The 16486-nt window shown below is 45.1% G+C and overlaps 1 protein-coding gene across 4 annotated transcripts in view; it reads left to right on the top strand.

The window, feature by feature from the left end:
* The window catches only part of WDR7 (WD repeat domain 7), a 516060-nt gene that overhangs the window by 332777 nt on the left and 166797 nt on the right, over window positions 1-16486 (top strand). For all 4 annotated transcript variants that reach the window (XM_068251301.1, XM_068251300.1, XM_068251299.1 and 1 more), the window contains one exon: window positions 9110-9296. In XM_068251301.1, the coding sequence (XP_068107402.1) occupies window positions 9110-9296 (187 nt within the window). The remainder of the gene's footprint in view (window positions 1-9109; window positions 9297-16486) is intronic.

Below are 16486 nucleotides of genomic sequence, written 5' to 3'. Positions count from 1 at the left end.
ATAAGCCCTAGCACATCTTTTGGAGCAAAAATTAATAAAAGACAGTGTCTGATTTTCGGGGAAACATGGTATATAAGAGAGTACTCTGACAACAGCGGCAGAGAGATTCTGCTGATCATTGTCAGCTTCTAAACTCTAAGTACAGACTTTGGGTAAGTGTACATGGGCTTTTGATGCCCTCGTATAGTGATAATTTTTGGAACTGGTTCCTCACCGCCATGCCACATGATGCTGTGCAGGTGTTGCTGAGTAGATCGGGGAGTTGAAGGAACGTAAGAAGATACGACATGGCTATAATGCCATTCTACTGACATCCTCATAGTCAACAGACCGTAACACTGCACTTGTGTAGATTCGTTTTCAGAGTATAACTCACAATGAAAACCACTCATTTCACAACAGGCTGTGTGAATGCCACCTGACCGCACTGGCAGCTGTATGGGCTCCTATCTGTGGCTAGAGCACACGTCATACTCTGGCCCACTGGCCAAATTTGGCCCACAAAGCCATCAGATTTGGCCCACAAGTAGTTTCCCCACTTTGCATTATGTTTGACCAACTCACTGAGACCACCAGGGAAGCTATACTGGAGTTGAAACCTTAGAACACCAGGGAAGCCATATGGGGGGGAGGGGGATTGGACACCAGGGAACTGTATAAGGGAGGGAGGGAGGACCCCTAAGCACCAGGGAACCGTATAGGGGAGGGAGGGCCCCTAAACGTTGGGCAGCACGTTGGCGTAGTGGTTAGCTCTCTCGCCTTGCAGCGCTGGGTCCCTGGTTCGAATCCCAGCCAGGGCACTATCTGCAAAGAGTTTGTATGTTCTCTCCGTGTCTGCGTGGGTTTCCTCCGGGCACTCCGGTTTCCTCTCACATTCCAAAAACATACGGATAAGTTAATTGGCTCCCCCTAAAAATTGGCACTAGACTACAGTACTTGCACTACATAATATAGACATATGGCAATGGTAGGAATTAGATTGTGAGCTCCTTTGAGGGACAGTTAGTGACAAGACAATATATATATATATATATATATATATATATATATATATATATATATATATATATATATATATATATACACTGTACAGCGCTGCGTAATATGTCGGCGCTATATAAATACTAAATAATAATAATAAAAATAATAATAATAATAAACACTGGGGAACTGTATAGGGGAGAGAGGGAGGACCACTAAACAAAAGGGAACAGTATAGGGGAGGGAGGGAGGACCACTAAACACCAGGGAACTGTATAGGGGAGGGAGGTGGCCACTAGACATTGAGGTTGGCCTGTGATTTGGTCTCAGTGTTCTATTTCAGCCTACTTTATACTGTAGCTGAGTTTGACACCCCTGGGGAGATGTACCCTTTAAATGACAGAAAGGCAGAGATGTGCTATTGCAGTCTGTTTTTACATTGCCTCCCTAGGAATGGAGCGCCCCACTGATCACGGCTCTGACGCCGGCGCTCCGCAGCCTCGCAGTCAGGGATTTAATTTGTTGTTCTATTTATCAACACATTTAAATACGCGGCCGCTTATTACTAATTCATGGGCTCCATCCTGCAGCAGCGTGAATCATGATGCATGCGAGCAAATCGGAAGGGAATGCAATAAGTAATCCCTTATGAGCGCTACAGTCATGGAGCAATTCATTAAACAGCGTTCTGCTTGTCTGTCCTCCTCGCCTGCCCCCCCCCCCCTCCTTCTGGAGAGCCGTGCCGGTTACCTGCCCCCGGCCTGCCTCCTGCGACGCCACAGGGCACATGCCCCCGGTTACTTTACTCTTTCCTGGCAGCTCATCAGTGCGACGCCAAGGCAAACAGAAAGATCCTGCGCCCTCCCCAGCAGCTGAATATCCCGTGCTTTATTCATTCTGTTTCTGATGTCTTGAAGGTATTGATTTTTGCTGGCGGTATTTTGAAGGATACGCAGAGATCTCCGGGAGGACTGCAGTCACAGCGCTTGCGCTGTATATTTGCATTATTAAGCAGTAGCTGCTGCTGTGATCACTGTTTAACGAGACACTGAAGCGAAAAAAAAAAATTATGATATGATTTGTATGTGTAGTACAGCTAAGAAATAAAACATTAGGAGCAGAGACATAAATCTAATATTGTTTCCAGTACAGGAAGAGTAAAGAAACTCCAGTTGTTATCTATGCAAAAGAGCCATTGAGCTCCACGACTTTCAAAGTGGCAGAGAGCTCTGTTTTCTAAAGCTTGTTATCTCAACTGTCAGACACTGTATTTTCTTTTTTTTCTCCAGAGAACAGGTCAATAGTTCAGGGGTCTGTTCTGTAAAATCATTTAGAATGCAGAGTAGTGTGTAAACTGCAAATATTAGAGAATGATGCAATGTTACAAAAAAAACAATATATAACTGAAAATTAAAATATGAGAATATTTTCTTTGCTACTAATGTTCTAGTAATTATCCGTACTGCACAACCAATTAATAATATCCTAATTTTTTTTTCCGCTTCTGTGTCTTTTTAAATAACAATATATATATATATATTTTTTACTGAACTGTGCAATTAGCTCACAAGATAACCAGGCAGATTTTGGGGAGATGGCCAGATTGAAGTGGAAAAGGCCCAACTGGTACACGCTATACATTACAGCTCTCTTGTCTGTAAAGGAGGATGTGTTTGTAGCCATAGCAGTTTAAAGGGAACTTGAGCTGAGAAGGGATATGGATGCTGCCATATTTATTTTCTTTTAAAGCGGATCTGAACTCAGAACCTCCTCTCGATACCAATGTCCTGGCTGTCCCTCTGATCCACTTATACTTTTAGCCGTAGACCCTGAACAAGCATGCAAATCAAATAATTGTGACTGAAGTCTGACTGGATAAGCCTCATGCTTGTTTCGGGGTTGTGGCTCAGACACTACTGATGCCAGAAGATCAGAAGGATGCCATGTAACTGGTTATGTTTAAAAGGAAATAAAGATGGCAGCCTCCATATCACTCTCACCTCAGGTTCACTTTAAAGTGTACCAGAGTTGATGAAAGGTAAAAGTTTTATACATACATGGGGCTTCCTCCAGCCCCATAAGCTCGAATCGCTCCCACGCCGCCGTCCTCCGCTGCCTGCAGCTCCGGTACCGGGTCCCGTCACTTCAGACAGTGGTGGCCAGAATCCAAGCATAGGTCGTCCCACTGGTCTTTTGCATGTGAAATTTGACCCAACAAAACCGGTCTAGGTAATCTTTCTGGATCCATTCTATATAGGTGACCCAACCAGCGGAGTCTTCTCAGTTTGAGGATTGCCATGATACTGGTACAGTGCGTCTTTCAGAGAACAGCCTCATTGCTCATTTTTTCCTTCCAAGTGACTCGCAAAATAGGTCTTAGACAGCGCATGTGGAAAGCATTCAGTTGGTGTTCTGGTTTGGCATATGTTATCCACGTCTCCGATGTGTACAAAAGAGTGCTCAGGACGCAAGTCTGATACACGAGGACTTTGGTGGCAGTGGTAAGTTTTTAGTTTTTCCAAAGGCGAGCATAAAGCTTCCCGAAAGTAGTTGATGCCTTGCCGATGCGAGAGTCTATTTCTTAGCTATTGGATAGTGCAGATGTTGTGGTGGAGCCAAGATAACAAAAATGAATCAACAGCTTCAAGAGTAGCACCGTCCAGCGTGATGTTGGGCTGCTGGTCTGTTCCTTGAACCATAACAACGGTCAAGATACAGCATAGCATAATAACCTTTAAATAAATAAAATTCTTTGTTACAGCTGATAGAAATCCTCTTACAAATTAGCAACTCTGCCATGGCAGGGGAGATTCCTGAGCTGCCACAGCTGAGAGATCAAATTACATTTGTGGTTAGTCACTGATGAGGGTGGATTAGACAGGCTAAACCCACTAAATACAAACAGGGTGGCTTTCTCTGTGTTTTCCTTCTGTGTTGTGCAAGAGTTCAGGTCCACTTTAAGGCATCTTCTTCAGCTAACACTGGGCCATGTTGCTCCTACAAGGAGGACAATAAGTAAATCAACGTTCAGAGAACTATCAATGACAGATAAGACTTCCCTGTTGCAAAATACAGAATGTAGATCCACCCAAGACAGCAGGTCTTTCATTTCTGGACCTTCTAGCGCAGTTTATACATGTTCCAGGAATTCTCCCAGAGGACTGGCTTGGGACTCTTAATGTAAAACATGCCTGCTGCCAGTGACCTTGCTAATAATCCCAGCCTCCAGTGTATAATGCATGCACCCCAAAGACATGTTTAAATGGTGCAAGGAAGCCAGCAGATGTAATCCTGCAAGGCACATCCAGCAGAGTTCCTCCAGCAGAGAGACTCCGGATTCTGCCTGTTCCCCGGGAATAACCTTCAAGGCCTCTGCTAAATGCCAAGCCAGCCTGTCCTGAGATTTCTCCAAGATGCTCCTGTGACCTCTGCCGAGCTCCTGAATATATAATGGCTGCTGTAGCTGACCCCAGTGTCCTCTTCTCTGACTGCAGGGAAGATAATAAGGAAGTACAAAGAGAAGAGCAGCATATTAGAGGCAGAGCAGGCCTAATGGGGATCCTCAGCTGTGCTTAGCTAAAATGTATGTATTCTTAACCTCAAAAAATGTGCGTGCTGCTCACCACTGTCTCTGTCACATCATGATGACTTACCGATATATTCCATAGCTGGAAATTAGGTGTGTGTGTGTGTGTGTGTGTGTGTGTGTGTGTGTCTGTCTGTCTGTCTGTCTGTCTGTCTGTCTGTCTGTCTGTCTGTCTGTCTGTCTGTCTCTGTCTGTCTGTCTGTCTCTGTCTGTCTGTCTGTCTGTCTGTCTGTCTGTCTGTCTCTGTCTGTCTCTGTCTGTCTCTGTCTCTGTCTGTCTCTGTCTGTCTCTGTCTGTCTGTCTGTCTCTGTCTGTCTGTCTGTCTGTCTGTCTGTCTCTGTCTGTCTCTGTCTGTCTGTCTGTCTCTGTCTGTCTCTGTCTGTCTGTCTGTCTCTGTCTGTCTGTCTGTCTGTCTGTCTCTGTCTGTCTGTCTGTCTCTGTCTGTCTCTGTCTGTCTCTGTCTGTCTCTGTCTGTCTCTGTCTGTCTGTCTGTCTGTCTCTGTCTGTCTGTCTCTGTCTGTCTGTCTGTCTGTCTGTCTGTCTCTGTCTGTCTGTCTGTCTCTGTCTGTCTCTGTCTGTCTCTGTCTGTCTGTCTGTCTGTCTGTCTCTGTCTGTCTGTCTGTCTCTGTCTGTCTGTCTGTCTCTGTCTGTCTCTGTCTGTCTGTCTGTCTGTCTGTCTCTGTCTGTCTGTCTGTCTGTCTGTCTCTGTCTGTCTGTCTGTCTCTGTCTGTCTCTGTCTGTCTGTCTCTGTCTGTCTGTCTGTCTGTCTCTGTCTGTCTCTGTCTGTCTCTGTCTGTCTCTGTCTGTCTGTGTGTCTCTGTCTGTCTGTCTGTCTGTCTTAGTTTTGAGAATTTGGACACAGTAAGGTCAGCATAGGTCCCATGGCATACGAATTTGGCAGCCCTGTATTTTGATGGACCAGACAGCAGACTGAGAATGAACGTTTTGGGCCCAATTCCAGTCTTTCTCAATAATCACTATAAAGGACCACTCCAGCCAAAAAAGTAAACAGTTAAAATCTGACAGAACCAACAGGTTTTCGACTAGTCCATCTCCTCATTGGGGATTCTTTGGGTTTTCTTTGTTTTCAAAAGCATTTCCAGAATGGCAGTTTAAAGAGGAACTCCAGTGAAAATAATGTAATAAATAAAGTGTTTAATTTTTACAATAATTATGTATAAATGATTTAGTCAATGTTTGGCCATTGGAAAATCTTTCCTCTCCCTGATTTACATTCTGATATTTATCACATGGTGACATTTTTACTGCTGACAGGTGATGTCAGCGGAAGGAGATGCGGCTTGCTTTTTTGGCAGTTGGAAACAGCTGTTATTTCCCACAATGCAACAAGGCTCCCACAGTGTGATGTGAGTACCTAGGTGCTGACATCACACTGTGGGAGGGGTTTCACCACATTATCAGCCATACAGCGCCCCCTGATGATCTGTTTGTGAAAAGGAATAGATTTCTCATGGAAAATGGGGAATCAGCTACTGATTGGGATGAAGTTATATTCTTGGCTGTGGTCTCTCTTTAACCACTTGAGAACCACAGGGTTAACCCCCCCCCCCCCCCCCCCCCTAAAGACCAGGCCACTGTTCTGCAAATAGGCCAATGCAGCTTTAAGGCCTAGCTGCAGGGCCGCACAACTCGGCACACAGGTGATTCCCCCGCCCCCTTTTCTCCCCACCAGCAGAGCTCTCTGTTGGTGGGGTCTGATCACTCCCCCAGTGTTTATTTTTTTTATATAAATATGTATTGCTTTTATTTAATACATTTGCTCATTTATTTTTGTTTTTTTTGTAACTTCCTCACTCCCCCCAGTCAGCCAACGACGGCGATCGGCTGTCATAGGCTTCAGCCTATGAGAGCCGATCGCTCTCCCGTGTCCCAGAGAGACGACTGTGTCACACAGCTGTCCCCAGTACAGCACTGCTGTAGATCGCAGCACTGTACAATGTTTATAGACGGCGGTTTCGCCATCTAACAGTCTCCGAGCGGTGATCACCGCTGGTAGACTGCTTCCAAGTGGAGATGCGCCCCCCTGCTAGCCCCATTGGAAGCTGTTCATGTCAATCGGCGTGGAACGTTCCTGAGGGAACCAGACTCCCTCCTCACTCGCATACTATTTTGTCAGTAAACCTTAGCAACTGCCATTCAGGAAATGCTTTTGAAGACAAAGAAAACCCTCAGGCCCTGTCACTCTGTGGCGTAGCAGCAGGCCAACGCTACGCCAATGAAAGTCTATGGAGCATTTCATACCTAGTGTGGTGCGATGCGTCCTTCTGGCAGTGCCCGATTCACCACTAAAGCAACTGCAAGTTGCAAGGCAATATGCACGGCGACATGCGGTCATGTAAGTCTATGGTGACGCATCTTTTTTTTTTTTTTTAAATGTAGGACGTTATTGTTGCGGCGCACATGCGCAGAAGTGTATTTTTTCAATACGCTTCTGTGCAATTTGAATTTCGGCAACAGGAAGTGAGCGCTAGAGAGCCACACTTCCTGCTTAGCCTGCAGCCAGAATGGAGACTTACCGCCCACTGCACTTAATAATCTCCATAGGCTTTCTTTTGTTACAGTGCGATCAGCTGAGCGCTCCACTACTGCAGGTTAGAAGTGTGAAACGGGCCTGAGACTCCTCCATGAGGAGATGGACTAGTCCAAAACCTGTAGGTTCTGTCAAATTTTAACTGCTTGCTTTAAGTCACCAGCAAGGAAGAAAATGCTCTGATTTTCTATCCATGTATCCATATATGTTTTTTTAAGGGGTTTTCCTTTTTTTTGCCTGTTGCAGTCCAGTGCAGGAAATGCTGACTGCATGTATTTTTCTCAGGCTGCAAAACAGAAACGCACTAAATGGGACATAATGAAAGTCTATGGTAACGCTTCACTTCCCAACCGCCGCCTGAGTAACGCTGACAGTACAGCTTTGTGTGTATTATAAGTTAATGTATGGGGCTCTGGCGCATTCCCTCTCCCCTGCCACACATAATTGGATTGTTTAGTGTAGGAGAAGCATTGTAATTCCAAGTGTTCTCACAATGGATTGATCAGAATATTATACGATGCTATGAACATCACATTCCACGTGTGTGTGTGTGTGTGTGTGTGTGTGTGTGTGTGTGTGTGTGTGTGTGTGTGTGTGTGTGTGTGTCTTTACCAGTGTGTGTGTGTGTGTGTGTGTGTGTGTGTGTGTGCGCGCATGTGTGTTTTTTCCATTGTGTGTGCTTACCACTGTGTGAGTGTGCATTTGTGTTTACCACTGTGTGATTACGTGTGTGTTTACCACTGTGTGTGGTTTTTCCATTGTATGCGTGTGTGTTTACCACTGTGTGAGTGCATTTGTGTTTACCACTGTGTGACGGTAGCCACTAACGGTCCAATTTCTACCGAAAAATCGTTCCAGGGATCAGAAATTCTGATCAGATTGGTTGCAATTAATCTCTGTTGATGGGCACAATAAATTACAGACGATTATAAAAACAGTCATCCGATTGGATTTTCGTTGAACCAAAATTTAAATTTTCTTGTTGGTTGTGATAGATAGGAAGCAAAGATTGGTTCGTTGATGGTATAGTGAACGATTTCACTTCCGATCAGAATTTCTGATCGCTCGAACGATTCTTCGCTAGAAATTGGATTTTTGTGTGTGTGCGTGCGTGCGTGCGTGCGTGCGGTATATATCACTTTTTGCATGACTCCATCCCACCCTACCCAGGACAACAAGACCACATCCATCTTGGATTTATTGCGCCCATAAAAGTTGGCGTAGAGTGCCATGAACTCCTTCCATACAAGGTTGACAGTAAATAATCCCCCGTGCTATTTCTATACATTTTATGGTTCCCTAACAGCATGTTTCATCTATATGGAGCCATACATCGTGTTGTGTAATACCGAAAATCAATTAATCTCTGAAACAGCGGACCGCACCGCGTGAGCGTGTGTGAGCTTTGCCTTATTTGATTCGTGATTGGTTTTGTCCTGTTTAACTACTCTATGTAGGCATTTATGTTTTAGTTTTTTTTTTTAATCTGTTTATTGGGCAAAACAATGCTATTTTTTTGCTGTAGACCGTACACAAGAGAGGTAATGATTTGTGCGTTTACTCAGCAAAGGATTAATGAGGCTGTAATAGCTATTAATGATTAGCAATTGAACAGTAGCTGTTGATCAATAATGTCTATATCACGGCGTTTACCCTAAATGTCTTGCGCACGTGGAATGTGTGGGTACCGTCAATCCTCTTCCTTCCTTCCTGTCCTCTCCCTCCTTCCCCCTGGCCTAGCTGGGCCGTACCACTCCGTGTGTCATAGGCAATGATTTGTCTGTCAAACAATTTTCCTCCCCATTAAGTTTTATGCCTTTTAGCTTATGTGGTGTGGAAGTTCTGCTGCACCTTTTTTCTGCTGAGGTAGCTTTATTTTCTCTAGCAGACCGTCCTTTTAATGTGCCGCTAAGTCTTGTAAAGCCATTTTTACTTGTTCAGAGGGGACGGCTTTTGTAACGCATTGTGCCTTGTGTTTTTCTTCCTCTCAGGCAAGGCGCTGACCTTCCTACTGCTGCAACCCCCCAGCCCCAAACTGCCCCCACACAGCACCATCCGCAGGACCGCCATCGATCTGATTGGGCGGGGCTTCACGGTGTGGGAGCCGTATATGGACGTTTCCGCCGTGCTGATGGGACTTCTGGAACTCTGCGCGGATGCAGAAAAGCAGCTTGCTAAGTAAGTCGTTTTTTTTTTATTATTTTAGTATGTAAAGTTTTTTTTTTGTTCAGATTATGACATACAATAAATACAAAAAATACAGCAAGGTCAACTGAGACTTAAAGATGAGGACAAAAAGATCAGACTCGAACCACAATATACGTGTGTATGTTGATTTGGCATTACCATCGAAAGAGCCATCATGTATGTGTGCACATTGATTGCGCATTACCATCAAAGCAGCCATTATACATGTGTGTACATTGACTGCGCATTACCATCCAAGCAGCCATTATACATGTGTGTATATTGACTGCGCATTACCATCCAAGCAGCCATTATACATGTGTGTACATTGATTGCGCATTACCATCCAAGCAGCCATTATACATGTGTGTACATTGACTGCGCATTATCATCCAAGCAGCCATTATACATGTGTGTACATTGACTGCGCATTACCATCCAAGCAGCCATTATACATGTGTGTACATTGATTGCGCATTACCATCCAAACAGCCATTATACATGTGTGTGCATTGACTGCGCATTACCATCCAAGCAGCCATTATACATGTGTGTGCATTGACTGCGCATTACCATCCAAGCAGCCATTATACACGTGTGTTCATTGACTGCGCATTACCATCCACCAAGCAGCCATTATACATGTGTGTACATTGATTGCACATTATCATCCAAGCAGCCATTATACATGTATGTACATTGACTGCGCATTACCATCCAAGCAGCCATTATACATGTGTGTACATTGATTGCGCATTACCATCCACCAAGCAGCCATTATACATGTGTGTACATTGACTGGCCATTACCATCCAAGCAGCCATTATAAATGTGTGTACATTGATTGCACATTACCCTCCACTAAGCCGATTGCGCATTCCCATCCAAGAAGCCATCCATACACATGAGTACATTCATTGCTCATTCCTATCCAAGGAGCCATACATCATACAAATGTATACATTCATTGCCCATTTTCCAAGCATAACACAAGGTTTTCTGACTGTGCCTTAAAGTCGGCACATACAGTAGATGTAAATCATTACTTACAAAAGTCAAAAGAGCAACGTCCACCAAATGACATAACCCGGCAAAAGTAAAACTATCAGTCGTTTAAACACCATTGTGTATGCAACAGAAGGGATCCGCAGACTGCAGTGGGATGGATAAAAGCCAGTATTCTTTATTCAAAAACCGCCACACAAAAAGACAAATACATCCACAGGATCAACTGATGTGTGTCAGGCTCAGAATCAGCCCTTAGTCACAATTGCAACTATGACTAAGGGCAGATTCCCTTCTGTTGTTTCACATGGCTTGGCTGACCAGATCCTTCACCAGTGGGTATGGGTTAATGGGGGTTTAGAGCGTTTGGACTTTCTCTTTCCTCCATTGTGTACGCACATCTATATTCCCAAGGATGATGTGGTTTACTTTGCAGGCTCTAGAACTAGTGTGTGGAAATATAATTTGAATAACAGACTACACAATATCTGCTCAGTAATCATCAGTTTATTGGCCCATTGGATCAGCTTGAATGCACAATATTGGTCATTGCATAGTATGGATACAGAGGCGCCAGAAGGATAAAACTCTCTAAAAAGTTTAAAACATGAGGCCATAGGGGTGGGCTTACCTCCTCCAAGCAGACACAAAAATTGCCAATGTGTTTGTCAAATAGAACAAGTTTATTTGCATACTGTGGGGGACAATGCAACGCGTTGTGCAGGTTTGATCCCGCTTCATCAGACAATAACAAAGGAGTAATAGCATATGTGGTCAGTAGAAGAGCCAGGCACCTGCTTGGAGGAGATAAGTCCACCACTGCCTCCTCATGTTTTACACGTTTTAGATACTTTTATCCTTTTGGCGCCTCTGTATCCATACTACGCTATATCAAGTCTACCCTTGGTGGAGGGGTGTTACCCCCTTTTTTCCTCATCTACGGAGAGCGACTTCTTAATCCTGAGTGGGGTCAGGTCTAAACACCCCACCTGCCTATATTAGGGTTGGCTTTGAGGTAACCCTGCTTTGTGAGTATTTCTTATTACTCTATCATGCGTCATTTCTACTACCAGTACATACTACAGTATATATGGCTCTTGGTGTCCCTACTCTGGGAATATTGGGCATTCTCATTTAGTATCATTTGGTTGCAATTTGCATACACTTCGTGGTCGGACCTGATGTCTGCCATTTGTTGGAAGTTTTGAATGACATTTATTTGACTAGTGGATACGGCTTTAAAGTGGAGCTGTCATGCTCCAAGCACACCTTTTATTTACCTGTGAAGCTAAAGCTTAGGCCCCATTGACACCGCGATACAAACTCAGCGAATGCAGAAATTGTGACGTAAGTGCATCTGCTCAGGATCCGGTTGCATCGTTCACGTTACCTACCCTTTCCATATGCTGCGTTTGCACCACTCCTCCATTTGTCCGCCGTAGCGTCATCCATGCTGTCCACCACCGCCCCTTCTCTTCCCAAAACCAATCAGACACTACCAGAAGCATGGGGCTCGCTGCTGGATTGTAAAACATTATTATAGCGCCAGCATATTCCGCAGCGCTTTACAAAGCACAATAAGACAAGGGGAACATAGGTACAATCAAAAAATGTACAGCAGAGTCTCAAGCAGCACAAATATTGCAACAAAAACACTAAACATTAGGAGGCTGACCCTGCTCTTGCGAGCTTACAATCTAAAGGGTAGTGGGAGGAAACACTAGGTAAAGAGGTGTGTGTGTGTGTGTGTGTGTGTGTGTGTGTGTGTGTGTGTGTGTGTGTGTGTGTGTGTGTGTGTGTGTGTGTGTGTGTGTGTGTGTGTGTGTGTGTGTGTGTGTGTGTGTGTGTGTGTGTGCGCGCGCGTGCGCTGGCGTGCGCGCTAGATGAGGCAGTGAGCCTTTGCCTCTGATTACCTTGTGTACAGATATGTGAACAGGTGTGTTTTAAGGCCTTGTTCACATTGCATTCGGCTCACGTGTCCATCCAAGGTGGGCGTTTTTTAAAAGCATTTTCTGCGCGTTCGCACTTTTTTGTAAGTGCTTTTGCAGAGCACTTCCATCTTTTGATCCGGAAAAAAATCCTGAAAAAATAAATTACAATGTATTTTTAAAAAAAACGCTCACGCAATTGCTTGCCAAAGCGATTTTGTGAGCGTTTTTCCTATACGTTCCATTGAGGCAAATCGCCTCAAAAATGGCCCAAGCAAGGCTTTTCAAAGCGGATCGCAAACAAACCGCTCTGATATGAACTCTCTCATAGAGAATCATTGCACAAGCGCTTTCAGGGCGATTTTGAAAATCGCCCGCGTTTCAATTTTACAAAAACGTCTATAATGTGAACAAGGCCTAAGAGTGCGTTTGATGATGTCCAGGTTTGGAGCATGATGTGCAGGCTGTGGAAGAGAGTTCCAGATGAGGGATGATACTCGTGTGAAGTCTTGGCTGCGAGCATGAGAGGAGGTGAAAACATCAATGTGACTCCTACCTACAGGAAGTGGCTGTCAAAGGGCCACCTGGTCAGATCCCTTGTTAAAGGGTACCCAAGGTGACGTGTGACATGATGAGATAGACGGGTTTGTACAGTGCTATGCATACAAATGACTAGGCTGTGTTCCTTTTCTCTTTTGTTATGCCTGATAGAGTTGGCATTCAGCTATGCAAGTGATAATATATTTCCAGTCAGGACCTAGTTGGACTATAGTGTAACCTCCACTGATAAGGAATTACAGCCATAAAGCTCTTTTCTTGCTTCTTTTCTTTTTTTTCTTGAAAACAGGGGATAGATAAATAAGATAAATAGTATATATTTTAGCTTCTGGGACACTGAAAGACTGTATCAGTCATATGAGACAAAACAACATTAAGCATTGATACGCAGAAAATAAAACTGTTGGAATATTAAAAAGTCATTTTCAGGAGTAGGAGGATAGATGCAATTGGTTAGCTCATCAGTTTATTTGCACCTCGTGTTTCCTTTAAATTCGCTTCTTTCACTTCAGCTTAGTACTCTGTACACACATAATCACCTCTTTCAATGACTGCTTGCATAGCACTAGAGACACAGCACTAGAGAAACATCACTAGAGAAACATTTATGTTTGGATTTGAACTCTGCCAGAGAGAATGTCAGTCTTTTCAAATATGAGCTGCCTTTGTTTCTCATAAATAGTTTTCTTTGATGTCGTCGACCTTGAAACAGACGTACCTTACAGGGCAAGAAAAGATGCTTAGCCTTCGTCGTGTTCTGCACAAAAGCCTTTGTGTCGCGTACTCACAGTCACATTCCTTCTAATGTAGCAACACAAATATTGCGAACTTTTCCTACAATCCGTGCGAATCATAGCTCAAAAGAGGCATGTAATAGATGGGGGGGGGGGGCTTAGAGTTAGGGCTGGTTCACACAAGCATCTGCTTTGAATGCCATTGCTTTTTACGAACACAAGTCACAGTCGTTTTCGGTGAAGCTTTTAAAGGATACCAGAGCTGAAGACACTTGTAGAGTCGGGGGGGAGCAGGCATGTATGGGAAGTTGTGCTGATGCATTACACCCCCCACCCCACCCCCCGTTCCCCTCTTACTCCCTCCTTTCCTCCCTAAATGCCCCCCCCCCCCCCAGCAGACTCTTCCGGGTCAGGCATTAGTATGCAGACGCCAGTGTGGCTGCGCGTGCCCACAGCACAATTACGTCATGCGCTGTGCGCTTCCGGCCTCACAATGTAGGATGCACGCAGTCACACCGGCTCCTGCGCACTAATGCCTGTATTAAGCGTGGAGAGGAGGGGTAGGAGGAGAACTGGGGGAGTAGTGGTCATCAGAAAAGCTTCTCTTACGTGCCTGTTTCTCCAAGTTTCTTCAAGGACAACTATAACAAGAGAGATATGAATGCTGCCATATTTCCTTTTTAACAATACCAAATGCCTGATCTGTTTGGCTGCAGTAGTGTCTGAATAACAACAGGAACAAGCATACTGTTAATACAGAGGTGCTTGGTCCAGATACAGACCTGCACTGTACCTACTCCTACCTATTGCCTGATGAAACGGGGTTATACCTGCGAAATGCGTTGCATTTTCCCCTGGAGTATGTAGATAAATTTGTTCTGCTAAATATTGTTGGCATATCTTGTGTCTGCTTGGAAGGAGGTAAGTCCACCACTGCCTCCAAAAATGTTAAACTTTTTAAGGAGCGTACACACGCCTGATTCATTCAAACTACGGGTCGTCAGACCCGCCCGCGGGGCGACCATTCTGCCGACAGTTTCCCCGTGCGTACAGTCTGTCGGCAGGCTGACGAGGCTGGTTTTGACTTCTTGCCGCAATAACAGCATAGAGGGCGCTATTGTGGCTGGGAACGCGAAGAATCACTCGCGTTCCGAGCCTCTCGACGGCTGTCGCCGAAACCGGAAGCAGCCGCCAGCGGGGACAGGAGGATCGGAGCGATGCAGCGAGGGCACCGGACAGCTGCAGGGGGCTGAGAGAAGCCCCAGGTGAGTAAAACTCATTTTTTTCATTTGACTTAAGTATCCCTTTAAAGTCAATGTTACCCGATCTAAAAAAAACAAGTCAGATACTTACCTAAGGAGAGGGGAGGCTCTGAGTCCTAATGAGCCTTCCCTCTCCTCTACCGGTGTCCATTCCCGCTCAGGATCCCCCATAGCAGCATTCGACCAGTTCGGTCAATTGCTGCTATCTCTGCTGCCGAAGGGAGGTTTCGGAAGTCTTCGGGAGCCCGAGTGCTCCAGAAGACAGGCAGCTCCATACTGCGCATGCACGAGCCCCCCATGCGCAGTAGGGAGCTGACTGTCTTCGGGAGGACTCGGCTCCTGAAGGCTTCCAAAATCCCCCGTTGCGGGGGATTTGAACGGAGGATCCTGAGCTGCACGGAGGGTACCAGGAGAGGAGAAGGTAGGCTCATTAGGGCACAGAGCTTTCCCTCTCCTTAGGCGAGTATCTGACTTTTTTTTTTTTTTTTAGCATTGGTAACAATGGCTTTAATGTAGTTTGATCCACATTCAGCCTGCCGGTAATCATCTTTACTGCTGGCAGACATGATTAAAACCAGACAGCACCAACTGCCATTAGCTATAACCACACCCACTAACATTGCGATAGGCTAACAGGTTTTCTTTTATAGATATACATATGCACAGAGGCACGTATACTAGTTGCTTAGCAGTGGAAACAATGCATATAGAGGCTCACGGAGAGGAAACTGTCAGAACCATCACACTCTGGTCGGGGTTTCACCACAATATCGGCCATACAGACCCCCCTGATGATCTATTCAAGAAAAGATAAAGATTTCTCATGTGAAAGGGGGTAGCAGCTACTGAGTGGGATGAAGTACCATCCTTGGTTACAGTTCCTCTTTATATCCCAGATGCCGAGAGCCGCGCTGTTCCTGCAGTGTACCGCCGCAGAGGTTCCTGTAACTGGCGGCGTGGTGCTCAGAGTTATATGGTCCCTACCACTTCTTATCTTATCTCCCGCTCTCAGCAGTCACTTTATCTGCCACCGTCGCTTATTCTTCCAACGCACGCGGCGTGGAGAAATATGTCACACTCCTCCGCCATTAGAATTTCTAATATCATTTTGGCCCCGAGTGAAGATTAAGGGATTCCCTGCAAGCCGAGCTTCTTGCTTGGAGCCAAAGAAAGACATCACCGTAATATGGAGAGGGTCACGGCTGAAATGATTTGGGGGTCAGCTTATGCCGAATAATAACATAATCCACACAATATGAGCATCTAGCATTGATCAGCCTATAGGCCTAATAGATTTAATTTGCACCATGGAGGGCAGAGCAGCATCATGTGACGGCTCGTCTTATAACAGCTAATGTATAGAGTACACGTTAAAGTGGGCCTCTGCTTATGTTTTTATTTTATGTAAGGCCATATTTTTAGAGCCAGCTAGGTAGTCTATTTCTACAAAAAGAGTAACTTTAACCAAGGATTATACTTCATGCCAATCAGTAGCTGATAGTCCCTTTCCCATGAGATAGCGTTACCTTTTCTCGAATAGTGCATCAGGGGGGGGCTGTATGGCTGATATTGTGGTGAAACCCCTCCCACAGTGTGATGTCATGACCATACTCCTGACAGTTTGCTGCCTGTTAACCTTGTTGCATTGTGAGAAGTAACTTCTGTTTCCAACTGCCAAGCAAGCAGTACCTCCC

The sequence above is a fragment of the Hyperolius riggenbachi genome, chromosome 1 (assembly GCF_040937935.1).
Source record: "Hyperolius riggenbachi isolate aHypRig1 chromosome 1, aHypRig1.pri, whole genome shotgun sequence".
NCBI lineage: Eukaryota > Metazoa > Chordata > Amphibia > Anura > Hyperoliidae > Hyperolius > Hyperolius riggenbachi.
This window is presented reverse-complemented; position numbering and strand designations above follow the sequence as displayed.